This window comes from Lactuca sativa, chromosome 9 (assembly GCF_002870075.4).
Source record: "Lactuca sativa cultivar Salinas chromosome 9, Lsat_Salinas_v11, whole genome shotgun sequence".
Lineage (NCBI taxonomy): Eukaryota > Viridiplantae > Streptophyta > Magnoliopsida > Asterales > Asteraceae > Lactuca > Lactuca sativa.
Window position 1 is genome coordinate 107,209,343 of NC_056631.2, and position 18,346 is coordinate 107,227,688.

Consider the following 18,346-nt stretch of genomic DNA (forward strand, 5'->3'; position numbering starts at 1 on the left):
ACTTATTCGTAAATTAGTATAAAATAATAGGACTTTAATGAAACATGTAAGTAAAGAAACCGGTAAACTGGGAAAATATGGTCAAATTGTCATTTTTAACAGTAATTCATTATTTTTCGTAAACAAATTTTAGTTTGAAACTTTTTAGTAAATTAAGGTAATATTTTAAGACTTTTTCTCAAGATTTCCCTTGATCAATCTCATACTTTTTGTAATTATGATCAGTAATGTTTTTTAACAACCAAATCACTATGTCCAATGTATTTTTATTATTTCGTAGGTCAAATCAATTTTTAATGTTCTAACAAATGGTATCAGAATCAAACCGCAAATATTTAAACAAATTTTTTCATATAATGGTTCATGATTCGACAAATTCTACACAAATTGATCTACTTTTCGTAAATTTCAAAATCTGATGGGATTATTTTTTATTGTAGATTTACTGTTAAATCTTTATTTTTTTTTTCATTTTTTGTTGTATCGGATCTAAAAAAATCACATTTTAGTCTAATATTCTTTGATTTAGCCCAATTTGATCTAGTCCAAAATCTTGGTTAATGTTCATGATCCATTTCTTAGGCCATTACTCTTCATGAATAAATTTTGAGCCCAAAATCAATTATCGCATCCGTTTCACGACTCTAGTTTATAGTTTATGGCCACTACGAAAACATCCAAGACGGGTTTGTTAAACGTGACGTCCAAATAACGTGTCAATGAATGCCTTTTCGCGTTATGGTGTGAGTTTTTTTTCAAGGCACAAGTTTTTTTTTTTTTTTCTTTTCTGATCAGCCATAAAGTAAATGAGTTTTGTTCATTTTTTTATACTAAATATTAATATAATATTTCTAAAAACTTGATATATTTGATAAAATTCAATATTTATATGATTTATCTTTTTTAATTTATATAAAATAGTCACGCCTTGAAAAACGTCATGGCTCGCCAAGGCTTGCCATGACTTAACTTTGATCTTGCCGTCAAGCTCACACCTCACATTATTTATAACCTTGGTTTATACTATATTGAAAATTCACAATCGACAAGTTTTGTTTCGATTTATTCGTTCACGACATCTGCTTTGGTCTATCACCATGGATCGCTTTTATTTATATCGAGAACTCAATTTATTTTTCTTTATTTCCATTTCATGATTTTTTTTTCTGGTCTATTTCCTCAATTAAATTATTCTTAATCGATTTTGATCTGGAAATCTAAATCGGAAGATAGCAATCATTATCGATGATCAAGAAGACGATGTGATATGGTTCTTAATTCCAAATAGATTTTCTTAGAATAATTATTGATTAATTTCGATCTTTTAAATGATTCTGAAGATGCTCTATATGTCGTGAATGTTTGCTGATTGGTGATGGTCGATGATACTTTGGGTGGTCAAAAGTAGTTTGGGATTAAAATCAGTGAGGTTTTTTTTTTTTTTTGAAATGAAAGAAACATGTCAAATTAGAGTATCGATTTATTAAAAAAAAAATAGATTTGATATGGGTAGACCTGGCAATTGGACGAGTTTAGACTTTGATCCAAAACCTTTTAACAAATTTTAAAATCCGAGCTACACCCGTAAGGTTTTGAATAATCAAACTCATACAAATATCCATCAAATCAACAAATATTCCAACTCGCCATATAACCCGTAGGTTTTTTGAATAATCAAAGACATTTTACTTAATTCTTTAAATAACATTTCTTAAATAAAACAAATGTTGTTTTAGAAACACCTAACGTTCTCGATGACTTTCGCTTCGAATTAAAGTGACTATTATAGTAACTACCGATTGATTTTTAACTATCGATTACAGTGATAGAGAATAGCAATTCCAAACTTTCTTCCGGTTGATAAATGACTTTATTGATTTATAAATGAAATTGATGATTGTTTGATGAAATATAAATGAAATGACATCATCGTTTTTATAGAAGACTGGAAGTCTAGAAGTTGACTCCCCGGATCCTATGTAAAACAGTTTGGTCATTGGTCTTTGCCCTTTAGAATTTTGATTAGAATTAAAATTAAACTTTAAATAAAATAAAATTTATAAACATATAATTCTAAAATTTATATGGGGCTGGTTATAAAATGGAGTAGATCAGTGGAGATCCATACTTAACCCATTTAATAAATTGATTAGCGGGTATGGGTTGTTAATGGATAAACGAAAAAAACTATAATTCAAACTCATATAATTCTAAAGGGTTTGGGTCGGATCAGGGTCAAAATCTGCTATATTAATAGACCTAAATATAGGTCATAATTCATTGAATGTGATTTTGGGAAAGGCAAAATAACTTATCATGGTAATTACATTTTTATTTTGTTCACACCTAGATAACTTTTTTTATACACATTTAAGTAACAAAGTTTTTGAATGTGTGTTGTTTCAAAAAAAAAAAAACTTTTTGAAACTGTTCACATATAACCATTATAACCAGCTATAGCAGGTTACAACCGATCATAATGGTCATATGTGAACATTTTCAATAAGTTCGTTACCTAAATATATATAAAAATAAAGAAGTTACCTAGATGTGAACAAAACAAAAAGGTAATTATTCTGATAAGTCAAATTCCCTCTTTATTAATATGGTCGGTCATAATGTTTGCAACATTAAGATATTTAGTTTAATTTCCTTAAAACAATATTTATGACGATTTATGATCATTTAAATTAGCCACGATAGGTTGTGAGCCGTTTTGGGTAGCATATATATATATATATATATATATATATATATATATATATATATATATATATATATATATATATATATATATATATATATATATATATGAAAAAGTTCAATAGAGAACCATAATTATTGGTTCTTCAAGGAACAAAATCTTTTAAAAAATAATAATAATAATTTTTGATTTTTTCCAAAAAAATACTTTTTTAAATTTTTTTAGGAAACATGAATTTTTAAAAAGTTGATTTTTTTAAAACTACAATTTTTTAAAAATAGTGAATTTTTAAAATTCAGTAAATTATAAAAAAAAATAAAAATAAATAAAAAAACCGGATCATTTAAAGAAAATATTATTCTTAACCAAAATAATCAACATTTTAGGTGCATATATGCATATTTTTTTCAAGTGCATATATGCATATTTCTTTTATTATAATATTCGTAAGTAAAAAAAAAAACTTCTTTTTTATTCACTAATCTATAAACACAATAGTACAAGTATTTTATTTGATACAAAATAAAATATAAGAAATAAAAAATGCTACAAAATTTCAAAGCGTTTTCATGTCTCCATATCAAAATTTCCATATTTTCTTCAATTTATCATTTTTCAGCTCTTTAATATTTTTCACAAATTCTTCTAAATCTACAAGGAAATTAAAAAGAAATGACTAATGCAAGAATACTCATAAAAATGCATATGTATATATCATGTAAGATTCACATGTAATTATATCATGTAAGATTCACATGTAATTATATCATGTAAGATTCACATATGATTATATAATATTCAAATGTGATTATATCTTTTAATATTCAAATGTGAAATTCACAAAAAAAAAATTAGAAAATAATTAACGAAGAACACTCACACAAATTACATGTGTGCATATAGACGTAATTCATATGTGATTAACTTGTCATTTACATGTGAATGACATGTAATTCTTATGTGATTCACTTCAACTTTACATGTGATTCATATATGAATCACATGTGATTTACATCTGAATCACACCTAATTCATATGTGTCACATCCCAAAACCGAGAACGGCAGAATACGTTCTGGGGTAGAGGACGTCATGTACAGTATCATTACAATTGCATAATAGTAAAAGCAAGCGACAACAACCATTGCATTAATATAGTAATTACAATACAAGCGTGTTCTGAACAGTTTGTTAGACACCCAAAAGTATAATAAAAAATTAAGAGGAGTCTTGTATTCGCTCCGTCTTCTCAAAAACTGCGTCGGTACCTGTCTAATTCCGACCTGAGAATACTAGTTATTTTGAAAACGAGTATCAGCATAAAGCTGGTGAGTTCATAAGAATTTAGTGTCGTTGCTTGTATAAAAGTGTTTATAATCATGTAATGTAAAGCTGTGATTAATGTTTGAAAATAGTAAAATCCCTTGAAAATCCTATATTTTCCGGAGGTGCATATTTGTAAGTTTGATCCTTTGAGTGTGTAAAAGTTTTCCCCATTGAGGCTGTTAATCATGAAAATAAGATTATAGACTTCATTCATGTAAAGTAAATGAGAAAAGATAATATCTTATTTTAGCAGTTTTACTGCCGGCTGAATCTAGTAGTGTTACAAACTTCAATTTAGTAATATATGTATATATATATATATTCACTTCGGGAAGTTAGTTTAGCCTTTAATTCTTAGTGTGTTAATTTGGGTACGAATGTAATTTCTCATGTAACCATTCTTAGTGATAGTAGAGTATCCGATGACCTTCCCGGTCATACGTAGTGTAGTGATGTTTTGCCACCCCTGGGCCTAGTCGGCTCGGGCTGTAGTTAGCAGTCGGGATGTAATAGTGTCTGTCCTATATAGATCTGTACATGTAGTGGTTGCTTTCCCTTCGGGAAGCTCTGGTTACATGGTATTTGCACAGTAGAGTGCCGTATAGAGGGATAGTGTGTCACATTCTGGATTATTGTATTCTCTTGTATCATAGTATAATGAACATTTTAGTATAGTATATAAAGTGTTCTCTTTAACATTCATTACTCGTAATAGTAGTAATTATAGTGAGTATCATAGTGATAGAGGAAATGAGCAGTAGTCTTAACTATACCTATTATAGTTAAATAGAGTGTGGGATTGCATGCCTTTGATTTACAAAGGTAATGAATAAGATGAAGACTTTCATATCTAACACAAATATATATATGATATATAACTAATAATTCAATGACAGTCGGACGGATAACAGTATACCCTAAGACCCCAATCAAATAAGAACAGGAAGTAAGGCGAGTTATCGGTCCTAAGTCCTTCAAGTCTTACTTATATAAATATATCAGTGTAGATATAATTTAAAAGAAAAATAGTTTAAAAACAGTTTGAACATAGTTTAACATCAATTTAACATAGAAAATTCGTTGATAATTATTTAAAACAGTTTTATTGACAAGTAGCTAAAAGTATAGAAAAATCCTTTTTGATTTCAAGTTATAAACCACATATGATTTGATACTATAACTTGTTGTATTTAACTTGTCCCCCCCCCCCCTAAAACATTTAAAAGAAACATTAGAAAGGTTAATTAAGGGGTATGAACTCACCTGTAGCGAGTGGATCTGATGAAAGTCTCGGTTGAGTGTTTGGTGTCAAGTGAAGACTTGAACACACTCTAGGACCCTAGTAACATATGAAGACATATGTTTACATATAATTAGTGATTAAAACACTAATTTAACATGTATAGGCATCCTAATGCGAAGAAAAACGCTTTGGTTAAGTGCTAGGAGGCTATTGGGTTGCAAGGAAGGAGTGTAAGGCCTGACTATGGAGTTTACTCCTCAAATACTCACCTTAGGTGAACTTGCAGTTGAGGGACCCATTCCCCCATGAGTTTACGAATGTAAACTCATGGGAGGAGTGTATTTGTGTGCCTTAAGGTCTCTTGTATCGCTAGGAAGGATTCTAAGTTCAATTCCAAGGCTTGAGGGGTGTTTAGGGTTCAAAAGGGGCACTCCCTTGGAGTTTGTGGTCCTAGGACCACTCTTTGGGAGTTTACGGTCGTAAAATCTTTGGTTTACGACCGTAAACCCTTAGACACACCTTTTCCTTCATTTTTGAGGTCGTAAGCACATTCTTACAAGTATCTAGGTGAAGGTATAAGGCTAAATAGGGGGTTTAGGGATCAATTTGCATAGTTTGAGGGAGTCTAAGACCTAAGAATGTTCTTGGGCCGTAAACCCTCTTTCAATCCTTCAACATAATGTTTAATGTCTAAAACACGTAAAGGGTAAGTTCTAAGTTAGCCTCTAAGCCTAAGGAAGGGATTTGGGGGCATTTTGGCACCCATTTAGGTGTTTACGGCCTAAGAGGGTTCTTGGGTCGTAAAATCCTTTTTCTTGGCCTTCTTGGATGATTTTCAAGTTATAAAGACATGTGATGAGCTTTAGAACAATCTAGGGTAAGAGAACTTACAGTTTGGGAGCTAAAACTTGCGGATTTTTGGAAGAATCGAGCCTTCAAGAGAGAGAGAGTAGAGAGGGAGAGTGACTAGAGTGGTAAAAAGTTTGAGTTGGTGACCACTCAACCCTTATATAGGGCTTGAGTTGGTGACCAGGTGGGGATCCACCCCATACCGACGATAAACGGAATTTAAATTTTTACCCGATTAAATGGTCGTAACCCGGCTTAGTTGGAAACTAAAAGTTTTTCCCAAATAAATTTGAGGGTATTACACGTGTTTTTATTTATTTCATTTCGACACTAAAATAAAATAAATCATTAGTTGATTTGTCAAACCCAAATGTTGACGAAAATCTTAATATTAATAATAAAATAAAGTATTCTATTAACGGAAATGGGATACCGCAACGAAATAAATTTCGAGTTGTCACAATATGTGATTCACTTATGATTTACAAGTGATTCATATTTTAGTTACATGTGAATCACATGTAATTCATATTGTGATTCACTTGTGATTTGCATATGAATTACATGTGATTTATATGTGAATTACATGTGATTTACATGTGAATCACATGTAATTCATATGTGATTAATATGTGATTTACACGTGAATCACATTATCATCATGAAGAATGTAAAGCTTGCAACCAAAATAACCCCATTGATAAGCTTCAATAAAATTATATTTTTATTTATATGTTATACTAAGGGATTAGTTTATTTGATGCTAATATCACCTTTAGCTCCTCCTTATTGACAAGTTTTTAGGCTTTTAGGCTTCAATGGGTCTGGTTCTTGAAAGGGTTTTTTTTAGTTTCAAGAATCTCCTGCTCTTGGTCATCTTTAACCCTTGGTATATCCTTGCTAAAGTATAAAAGTTAACATCAATATGATGGAAAAAAGGTAATGACTTTATTTGATTTAGTAAATGAGTTAACTCACCTAGCCTACAAAAAGATGACCTAGCCCAAGTGCTCCAAACACATTGAGTGAAATCATAGGAAGCCCATATCTGATAAATTGACCTTTTTTCCCCGTCTTTTGAACCCTGAAGTTGAATTTTGAATTTTAGCAGCATTTGTAGATTCAGGTTTGTTAGTAATATTAGGTTGTTGATCAATTGTTTTTCCAATTGTTTTCATCCTTAAACTCCACGAAGTGACATGTACTGTAGTGGCAAAATGTAAAAATGATAAAAAAAAATTTAGATCACTTAAACACTTCAATTTGTATTGATAATAGCCATATATCATCATTTCTTATAACCAACGTACACATCATGATTTTATGAATATCAAACCAACTTAGGTTTAGTTTAGTGATGTTGTTAATGTTTTTAATGTTTGATCGTGTATGTGTATGTCATATGACAGTGAAGAAACAGCAGTGCAACATGTGTTCTTAAATCCCCTACAACAATCAAATCCATCGACTTGAATTAGAATCCACTAAATTTAAAAAAAAAAATTCATGGGCACAATCAATCCCTCTTGAGTTCAAGCCTACCATTCAAGTTTCAGATATTGATATTATAAAAAACATGAAACAATTTTGTAAAAACATGTATATTAGAATTGATCAGTGAAAACATGTATCTTATGAAAGTATTATAAACATCCCTCTCATGAAATTGATCAAACAGCTTTCCTGCTAGGAAACCATCCCAAATCAGATCAAAATACAAAAACCATCACACATATGAGCCTTAAGAACACAAATTCAAACATCTAAATCATGATACAAAATAATGTACATAACCAGATATCATACATGATCAACAAAAACATTCCCTTTTTTAAAATTTTCATATATAAACAACAAATACGTAGTAAATCAGTAGCAGAAAATAAGTAGTTGTGGTCATCGAGTGCAAAAAAAGTAAGAAATTAGACGAACCATGTAACCTCCCAAAATTCAAGACTAAAAATTTCTTTTAATAAAACATTACTTTAAAGCAAAGTCATCATTCCAAAACATAATCAGAGTGTTAATTTCCAAAACACATGTTCGTTATCAGAGTAAACATTCCCAGGCTGTCTAATCTATGGTGTGTGCCATGCGATCACCCCGAGCTCTTCCCTCCGCTACCGGAAGTACCTGAAACCAAAACTGAAAATCGTAAGCACGAAGCTTAGTGAGTTCCCCACCCTACCACATACCATGCATAACCACATACTGGGCCACGCCCGCTATCCTGGGCCTCGCCCCTACCTCGGGCCTCGCCCGCTACAACAGCCCCGCCGTTCCAGGCCCCGCCTGGCTTCGAGCCCCACTCGGATACAGATCTGTTTCACTTAGGCCTCGCCTGTCCCAGGGCCTCGCCCGCTAACATCTAATAGCACATAAACACATACTAACGGATCTTGTCCTAAGGCCTCGCCTGTCTCTAGGCCTCGCCCTTGTCCTGCTACTGATGAGTCATGGAACCCCGTCCATACTCCTGCTGATAGTGAGGTACGGGCCCAACCCACCCTCACTCCTTCTCTAACTTGGCCCTTGCCCTTGATCTGCTGCTAATGAGTTGTGGAACAGCATCCACACTCTGCTATTGGTGAGTTATGGGACCTCGCCCACACTCACCTCCCTACCAGGCACATACAAGTATCACACAGACAACAAGTATAAACTATCAGATAAACCATTCCTTGGGAACCCGCCCACTATCATTGGACCTTGTCCTAAATATCATACTAGCATACTGTGCCTAGGGCTAACCCCCAGGTCTTCTACTCATAACTACATGGGTTGGCATTGTGGCCGTAGACCCATTCACACAAAAGGGAAACTCACATGTGCTGGCTGAACTTGCTGATGATCCCACTAGCTGCTGCCCGACAACTTTCTAAACTCCTGCTCCACTAGCTCCCCGAGCTACCAATATCAAAGCAACACTTAGTCTAACTGACCCCCAAAAGACAACCAAGTCAACTCTGGCCAAAGTCAAAGTCCTGGTCAATGTCAACCCTATTCGCCGAGTCACCCTCCTGACTCGCCGAGTTCATATGTTCAGAGTCCTTCCATTCGCGACTCGACTCGCCGAGTCAGTCCATGACTCGCCGAGTCTACCGATTCCCGAGTCCTGACCTGTCCAACTCACCGAGTCTCCACTCGACTCACCGATTCGAGTCTCAAATGGAAGGGTTTGGGGTTTCGCGACTTGACTCGCCGAGTCCAAGAACAGACTCGCCGAGTCCAAGACAACCTTCAACAGACTCGCCGAGTTGTTCTTCCAACTCGCCGAGTTCCTGCCCAACTTCATCCGACTCGACGAGTTGCTCATCCCACTCGTCGAGTTCCTCCTAATCTTCATGCTACTCGACGAGTCCACTCAAAGGACTCGTCGAGTCCATTCAGGTCTTCATACATGCAGAGGACTTTTGAGTCATGCATGGACTCCAAACTGTAGATCTACCCTTCCCAAGCCTATTCCTCACGTAAAGTTGCAAACTTTACGTGTAGAGAAGGAGATCTAGGCTAAATACACCATAAACTAGGGTTTAAGGCAAAGAGGCTCCATAATCAACTCAAGGGCAGATACGTTATGCTTCACAAGGCCAAAATATGCTTAGATCCAAAGTAGCAACTTCAATTCTGGCTTCTAACTCAAATTGATAACTAATCATGGCTAAAAAGCCCCAAAACTCACAACCATAATAGATCTAAAGGAAGGAAACGACTTAATACCTTCAATAACTCAGAAAGTTTCCCCAACCTCCAGATTTAAGGCCAATCCTTGAAGCTTCAATGATTCCCCTCCTTCTTCTTCCTTCAAATCACCCAAAAATGGCTTGGAAGCTTGAATGAGCAACAATGGGGCTTAGGGTTCGATGTTCTGGGTGAGAGAGGCAGTAAAGGAACCCTAGGGGAGAGAATAAGACGTTTAAATAGGCTCAAAGTCCCGAATTTAGGGTTTTCCTCGTTCAGACCAGATTCGCCGAGTCTCCTTGGCCGACTCGCCGAGTCGGTCACTTACTCCTTGACCCGGATCCCGCTTGGACTCGCCGAGTTCCTCCTTGGACTCATCGAGTCGTCCCTTAAACTTAGGGTTTTCTTTCCTTTCTTGGCCTTCCTGACTTTGGGTGTTACAACTCTCCCCCACTTAAACTAAACTTCGTCCTCGAAGTTTGCTATGGCCAACTGCCTGCGATCTGCTTCGACCACAAAACTCTTCATGGCCTTATTGGGCCAAAAACCATTCAACTCATCTCTATGGGCTGAAAACCCATTTTGTACCTCTTTTGGGCCGAGAACTAGTATGTGGGCCCAATGGGCTGAAGATTTCTTATTGGGCCATACATTTGAGGTTGTTATTCTATTTAAGCCCAACACTTATTCTTTTCTTTCCTTTTCTCTAATTCTCGGTTATATAAAAAAAAAAAGAGAAAAGATTAACTAACTAACTGCATGCCACCTCAAAGTAATCCACCATATAACCATGCAATATCCAACATATCTCTATAAGCTTCACATCACTAGGGTCAAACTTTACACACTCCTTGTAACACCGGTTAAATTCAGGTCAAAAATAAATTGTTCAAAAATCTCAATTGGGTTATATAAAGTGGTAGAGATCATAACTAGATTTCCAAAAATATAAAGAACACTGAAATCCGAGTTATAACAAAGAAGTTATGACCGATCGAAGATCCACGACAATACCGGTAAAACACTGTTAAGCGTCAAACACAAAATTTCAATAAAATGCTTTATATCCTTAGGTATCTAAATGAAAGTCGTAGATATCATTAAACCGTAAACGTACATCAAAAGAACATCCAAATCCGACTTCGTATGAGGAAGTTATGATTTTCCTAAGTTTTAGATATAGTAGTAGACATCTAAAAACTCGAAATAAAGATCGAGCGACTTTTAGCCAATGCAACCTAAATGAGAATCGAAGATCTCGACAATAGTAGTACAACGGTAAAAAGACAAACGAAAACAGACATCGGATGAAGAAGTTATGAATTTTTAACGGACTTTTCCAGTCCTAGCCTATTAAAAATATAATATTCAAAATGAAGTCAAAATTAGACGAAGGAGTCTAAACAAAAGTTGTAGAGCATAATCTCACCTACGCATGGATATAAAGAACGTCAAAATCAGAGCTCCTATGCGAGAAATATGAATTTCTGAAGTTCGAGACATGAATTCCCACACTGTTAGAGGACTCACGACGTGAGCCAGTGATGGATAGGTTCTAGAGTCGAGCTGTCAGGAGTCAAGTCAGCGGATGGATAAGCTCGAACTCACGACATGAGCCACTCCATGCTCACGACGTGAGCTCCATAATTGCACCCTATATAAAGGATGCGAGGGCTCCGGGTTTTGGTTGATAGTTCACTACCTTTTCTTCTAAATTTCGTACTTCTACCCTCTTGGGACTACCCCGGCGCCCCGATGTCATATTCAAGCTCTGACGGAAGTTCGAAGCCCCGAGATTTCCGAGAAATCGACTTTTTTCCGGTTGAAGTGCTGCCCGAGCAAAGTACCGTTTTCATCAAAATCGTCACTTCTACCAAGTGAGTTCATACCCCTATTACTACACTTTCAAATATTTTTAAATGATTTTAAACACTTTTAAGAAGGGGGGGGGGGGGGGAATACAAGTAAACACACGGTTAAACTCGTGTGAAAAACATCAATCTTTTGCTATACTTTTCATACTATTGTTATAACTATCATATGAAGTTGTTAACATGCAAAACATCACACATCACAACTTTACCCTCAATGGATACAATATGTTTTATAAATAGAAATATGTTTTATTTATATGTTTGCATACTACATCATACCAATGGTAACCATTTCAACTATAACATTATGTTTATACAAGAAAATACAACTCATTATTATGCCTTTGTCAACACCGTAGAAAGAGTAATCATTTCAGAAATCATTCATATACATTTCAAAATACGTGACTTAATTGAGAATATGTGAGTCATTTGTCTTAATCGTACCTATCGAGGTATACAAGATAGTCGTGTTTTATAACCAGAGTCTCCGTCCGGAGAACGTGATAAGTGTGTATAGATCTATACGTGACTGATGATCCTGCACCCTGACTGTTAGCTACAATCCACGCTGTGAAAAGTGTCATAACATTTCGATGCCTGAAGAATGTCGCCGTAGGCAAATCCATCATAGTACGGTTATGAAAACTCACAGGATAGACAATTATTATGGTATTATGTTTTTACGGGAAAGTAATATTACAGTAGCTTTTATGTACAATTAAAAGCTTCCTATAGTTTTGATTTATAATAAAACTATACATCATCATTTTAAGCATGACATATTTGCTTACAAGTTACAGTCTTGGACATTCAAGACTGCTTTTTACTTTTAGGAAAATATAGGATTTTCCAGGTTCAATACATTCATTTCATACAAACAACGATTCATAACTCATTTGATAAGAAAATATCAGATTTTCTGGAAAACAAACGTTAACTTTCGAATGGCATACATTTACACAAATATCTACTTATGAACTCACCAACTTAATTGTTGACACTTTTTCTTTGAAATAACTTGTATTCTCAGGAAATTGCTAAACACCAGGTTAGCAACTACTTTTGGGGACTAATGCTCTGGTGTTAGTAACATCTTTTGGATCATCATATTGTATTTGACTTTCGAAACATGTAATATAACAATAATGTAAACTTCTCAAATATATATTATGGTGGTGTGTACTTTCTTTACTATTCAATTGTTATGATACTGTACATGATGTCCTCTGCCCCCAAATTTTTCCATCATTCAGGTTTTGGGGTGTGACAGATTGGTATCAGAGCATTGTTTATAGTGAACTAAGTATAACCAAACTATTTATTTTTGATATACAACTATAAACACAACTGGGCAAAAACACTATGATTAAGAGACATACTTTTAAAAATATTGTTTTATTAAAAGTATACATGCATACATTACATATCCATAACAATATCAAAAGGAAAACAATATAGAAGTATTAAAGATGAGTTGTGCACTTCAGGTATGCCTTGAAATATGTAATCGGAACTAGGATAAATATAGCCTGATCATCTATATTTATCCAAGAGCTAACTAACATATGTTAGGGAATAGTTACAGTGGACGTCAAGTCTAAAACTTACCAAATTTATAAACTGTAGAACCAAACAAAACATTTAGAATACTATAGGAGTATTTTGTAAATACAATAGCTTAACCTACATGTTCAAATTTACACGCTTTAGTATTTAGACAATTCTCATATCCCTATACTTGTACATACACAATGGCCGAATTTCACTTACCAGGGGACCCCTATGTTAAAGGTATCAGACCCACAAATTAAAGGGGTACGATATACTCCAAAATAACACTACTATATTGCACTAAAAGGTAGTACAAGGCAAGTAGGGTCGATCCATAGAGACACGGGACAAATGGTCTATACCTCTTTGCACAAGGTACTATGGTCATCAATAGTAAAAAGAGTGGGGCTTCAGAACGTAATGATTAAACAAACAATTAAAGATATAAGTAATCAACTAAATGAGCGAATTAAATTCATAATTTATGAGGACTCCAATTCTATGTATGACAACTTAGCAATGCGATTCCAAAACAACATGATATTTGCTCAATTCTATCCAAGTTGGTACTTGAAAGTGTTAATCTAACACTTCCCATTAACCACATTAATTAACCAAAACAAGCTCTTTAATTAACCCTAACCTTACTAACCTAACCTAAACACACTTTTAGAAATAGATTGAAAGATTGCATTAAAATTTATGTGAATGTTCCCAACAACACCTAATACTCCTCACAAGCTCGGGAGCATAAGAGTGTGTGAATAAGATTTACACTAAATTCATTCAATGGAAATCAGTTTAGTGCTTGTTACTTGTTCAATTTCACAATACAATTATGGATTTTTTAAAAGAGATAACTTGAATGACCTAACCCTAATTCAAATGGCCAATAAGAATCATAATTAGAATCAAACATTCGATTGAAGGAAAATCAAATTCACTATATAGAAATTAAAAGCAAACATTAAGTCATATGATTGAAATCACAACTAAGAAGTCAAGACATGAAGTTGGAGAAATTAGGGTTCTAGCCACACATGGCTAGAACAAGATCACAAGAATAAAAGATGTAAATAATGTGCAATTACAACTTACAAATACTAGAAATAATGTTTCCAAATGATTACTGATCAATCCCCTGCAATAACCTTCGAAATACCCTCTCAAAATATGCTCTGATATGTTATGTGTCTGTAAAAATGACCCAATTTCCGTAATATTAAAGATAGGAAAAACTATCAAAAGTTGGTTTTTCGGTCGAACACGGCCCGTGTTAAAAAGGCTAAACTGACACGGCCCGTGTTCAGCAGCCAACACAGCCCATGTTTATTTGCACTAAACTGACACGGCCCATGTTCAGCATGCTCAACAGCTCCCATTTTGTTCAACACGAATCATGTTGATTTTGCAGTGTAAATCCAACACAGCCCGTGTACCCCTCTGACTTCGAAGCCAAACTTGATTTTTCCAACTTTTTCGTTCTTCGCCCGATCATCTCGAAATCTTCACCAATGCTTCCTGGCACCTCCCATAGAACATTCCAAGCTCCGGTTTACCTGAAAAAGACATGAAAGTGTGTAAATAAGGCTGTTCTAGAGACTAACATGAATATGATGAAATGCAAGAAAAAAGGAAGAACAATTATGTTAAATAGATGTATGAAAAGGGACTAAAAGGTGTGCAAAAAGGTGCACAAATTGTACCTAACAAATCTCCTCTAGTTTAGACCTTTCTTGTCCTCAATAAAGAACAAGAGTCGGACAAATAGGACGATTTCTAGATGGTAAAAAGAAACATAGAACAAATAGGGACAAAAAGATCCTAAAAGCTAAGAATGAATGCATGCAATGAAGACCATGAAAAAGAAACATATGTACAAAAGATACGTAAGGAACAAAAATAAACCAAAGAAAAATGTAAGAACACCAATAATCTTTTTATTTATTTTTATAAATATGGACATATACGATAAGACTTTACATCAATGGGGCTCCAATCATTAGTACCTAGGCGACCATCCTGCTACCTTCCACATATTACAGACTCCCAAAGTGAGGAAGACCACGAAACGGTGTAATTCAATAATCCAACCATAGTTTTATTTAAACTTCATACCTTAATTAGATTTTGGGAGCGAAAATAACACAGTTCGGGATCTCATGTCCTTAAGACTAGATGGTCAAGAATCAGAATCGACGCATCATTAAGAACTCGTCACGACGAATCAACTTTTGGCTGAAACAGTGAGCCCATCCGAAGGGGCCCAGCTCCTATGCTTTCACTTTTTCGAGAGCCACAAGTATCATATCACACAGTTCTTTATTCGCCATATTTGACTTTGAGATGACTTTTGATTTTTGATTGAACTTGGATTTGTATCTTCGTTTTGATCTTGAGTTCTTCAATCAGCTTTTGAATTTCTGAAATTTCCTTTGTTTGAGTACTTGAAATTCTGATTTAGGTACTGAATATGACAGTTGTACCCTTTCTTCCTTCTTGACTGTGTGGATCTGATACTTAAGCTCTCTGTTACCGTGAGGGTAACGCGTGTCAACAAATAGGTCCGTGTTATGTGGGTCTAGAGTTGCCGATAAAGATTCTTTTTAAACATTCAGAAGCAAATCATTCTAAAGCTGTTATTACCGCCCACAAAAACGTTTCAGTATGCCATTTTTTTATTATCTAAGGCGGCGGGTCTCGAATTACGATGTTTGGGTCCCCTAGTTATGACAACTGGTTCTACACTTCCGATAACTATCCGGTCGCTTTGGGTATTTTGTTTTTCATTTGATTTCTCGTTTTCCCAGTTCATGGAGGTATCGTATGTAAAGATTGTCTCATCTTGTATTAAATCTTTTTTTTTAACGAAATGCATGAAAATGAAAATGCATGGAGATGTTTTATTTATTTTTATTTTTAAAGAAACTAGGAAGAAAAAAAATGGAAACTAAGAACACAAACGAAAAAATCTTTTTTAATTTTTTATTTTTTTTGGATATTTAATGCATGGAGATGATCCTAATGTACAAGTCTACCCCTCCCCAAGCTTGAATATAAGCATCGTCCCCGATGCTTGGAGAGGGCGGAACAACCTATCTAATCACTGGAAGGTGGTGGGGGATGGTAGTCGGGTTAGGTAAGAGTCTAAAACAGTCATAGGTGCACACATATTGAATTTTAAAGCAAAATATGAACGATTAAAGATATGGAAAAAATTTACCGAATTGTTCTTGGAGCCTTGCAGTTGGTGGGGACCTCCTCTTCAACCTCCCCAAGCTTGCCTACATGAAATATTAATCCAAAAAGCACAAAACAAATTGTGAAAGTTTCGGACCTAGGGATTCTTGGAAGAGAGAAATTGTTTTGAGGGTAAGTTATGGGTGAATGGGGTGATAAAAACTGTATTTGACACTAAACTCATTTTTTTTCGCTGCGTGAACACGACCCGTGTTGATTTGCACTAAACTGACACGACCCGTGTTCAACAAAAAAGGTTGGAAAGGGCATTGGACCTTGAACACGGCCCGTGTTGATTTCAAGCCAAAATGGGCATGGCCCGTGTTCGCCTCTGCATGCAAATGACAAATTTTGAACCCCAAAATCTCAAATCGTCCGGAAAAATGATTTCTTTCACCCCGAGATTCATTTTGTAGGTTTAAAATCATGTTGTAACACATTTGAAAGATTAAAAACCAAAGAAATGAAAATGTTTTGAAGGAAATGATGAAAATACCCCCGGGTTGCCTCCCGGTTAGCTGCCCTTGTTTTAAGTCGTTGGCTCGACTTGGCCCCTGATTATGCTTCATTCTAAGTATGTGGGCCTCTCCAACACATCAACCTTCTCGTCACCTCCTTCAATGGAATCTTCAACCTTCCTTTGGCTTTCTTTTTGCGCACAAACCAAAAGGGACTTAAATCTTTAATATTGGAGATTTTCCACTCAATCCTTCTTTGGTATTTGTTCAGCAGGGTTATTAACTCATTCTCTTCCTTCTTTGATAGTTTATTTGAGTTGATGACCAATTGAGTGCTCTCCTTCTCGACATGTATTATCTTTAAAGGGTCCGGTAGAGTTTTTGCTCCTGAATCTTGTGCTTGTTCCACCGGTGGAAGTAATTTGGCTTTGGTAGTAAGTGGCTTGGGTTTCATATCATCAATCCTCATATGCTTCTTGTCATCAATAAACTCCAAAATCTCCAGCACTTTATTATTCATATCGAACTCCTTTGCAATGTCTTTGGCTTTGTTCCTGTCTAATTTTCATGACAAAACTAACTCTAGAAATTCATTGTTAGACAAGTTTAAACCCTTTCTAGTTGAGGGCTGGATCAAATTCACAAGATTGACGGATTGAACATCGGAAGTAACCTTTTTTGCTTCGTGAACATTGAAGTTGATAACTTCACCATCAAATTCCATACTTAAAGTTCCGTTGTAGACATCAATTTTTGTTTTAAAATTTTTAAGAAAAGGTCTACCCAAAAGTATGGAACTTGAACTTGGAGAGTCATCATCTCCCATATCTAAGACATAAAAATCAGCCGGGAAAACAAATTCATCAACTTGCACTAACACGTCCTCTAATACACCTTTTGGATGTACCAAAGACCTGTCGGTAAGTTGGATGATCACACCGTTTTTGCTCAATATTCCTACACCAATTGATTTAAAAATAGAATATGGTAGGACATTTATGGATCCACCTTGGTAGAGCTTGGCTCGAGGTACATAAAGATTCCCCAATTTGCATGGCACGGTAAAGACACCGGGATCATTACACTTCGGGGGCATCCTCTTTTGCAAAACTGCGTATACATTTTCCCCAACTTTTATGATTTGGTTTCCTTTCAATTTCTTTTTAGATGCACAAAGATCCTTAAGGAACATTGCATATCTAGGGAGCTGCTTGATGGCCTCGAGGAGTCAGATGTTAATGTGAACTTTCTGGAACATTTGCATAATCTCACTCTCCTCCCGTTCTTTCTTCGTGCTCTTTAATCGTTCGGGAAATGGAGCAGGTGTGGCTTTAGACTCAGTGACGAAGGGCTTCTTTTCGGTTGTTTTTATCTTCCTTCTTCTCTTCTTTGGTTGCCTCTTCGACCACTATTTCTAC

At 35.1% G+C, this 18,346-nt stretch overlaps 1 protein-coding gene across 1 annotated transcript; it reads right to left on the minus strand.

The window, feature by feature from the left end:
* Nucleotides 1-16,449: 16,449 nt before the first annotated feature.
* LOC128129075 (uncharacterized) lies at nt 16,450-18,120 on the minus strand. The gene is made up of 4 exons (XM_052767771.1): nt 17,541-18,120; nt 17,072-17,486; nt 16,704-16,801; nt 16,450-16,514 (listed from the first exon to the last, which is right to left on the minus strand). Exons 1-4 carry the CDS (start codon nt 18,118-18,120, stop codon nt 16,450-16,452), a joined length of 1,158 nt encoding a protein of 385 aa, XP_052623731.1.
* Between the last annotated feature and the right edge of the window lie 226 nt (nt 18,121-18,346).

Bases quoted from the DNA above. Each gene is read 5' to 3' on its own strand.
- LOC128129075 (XM_052767771.1), bottom strand. From the start codon at position 18,120: ATGTTCCTTAAGGATCTTTGTGCATCTAAAAAGAAATTGAAAGGAAAC. The intron at 16,802-17,071 runs GTTGATGTGTTG...ATTTGCATGCAG, and splicing joins TTGAAGGAGGTGACGAGAAG to AGGCGAACACGGGCCATGCC. The intron at 16,515-16,703 runs GTCAGTTTAGTG...TATTTCATGTAG, and splicing joins TTTTGTTGAACACGGGTCGT to GCAAGCTTGGGGAGGTTGAA.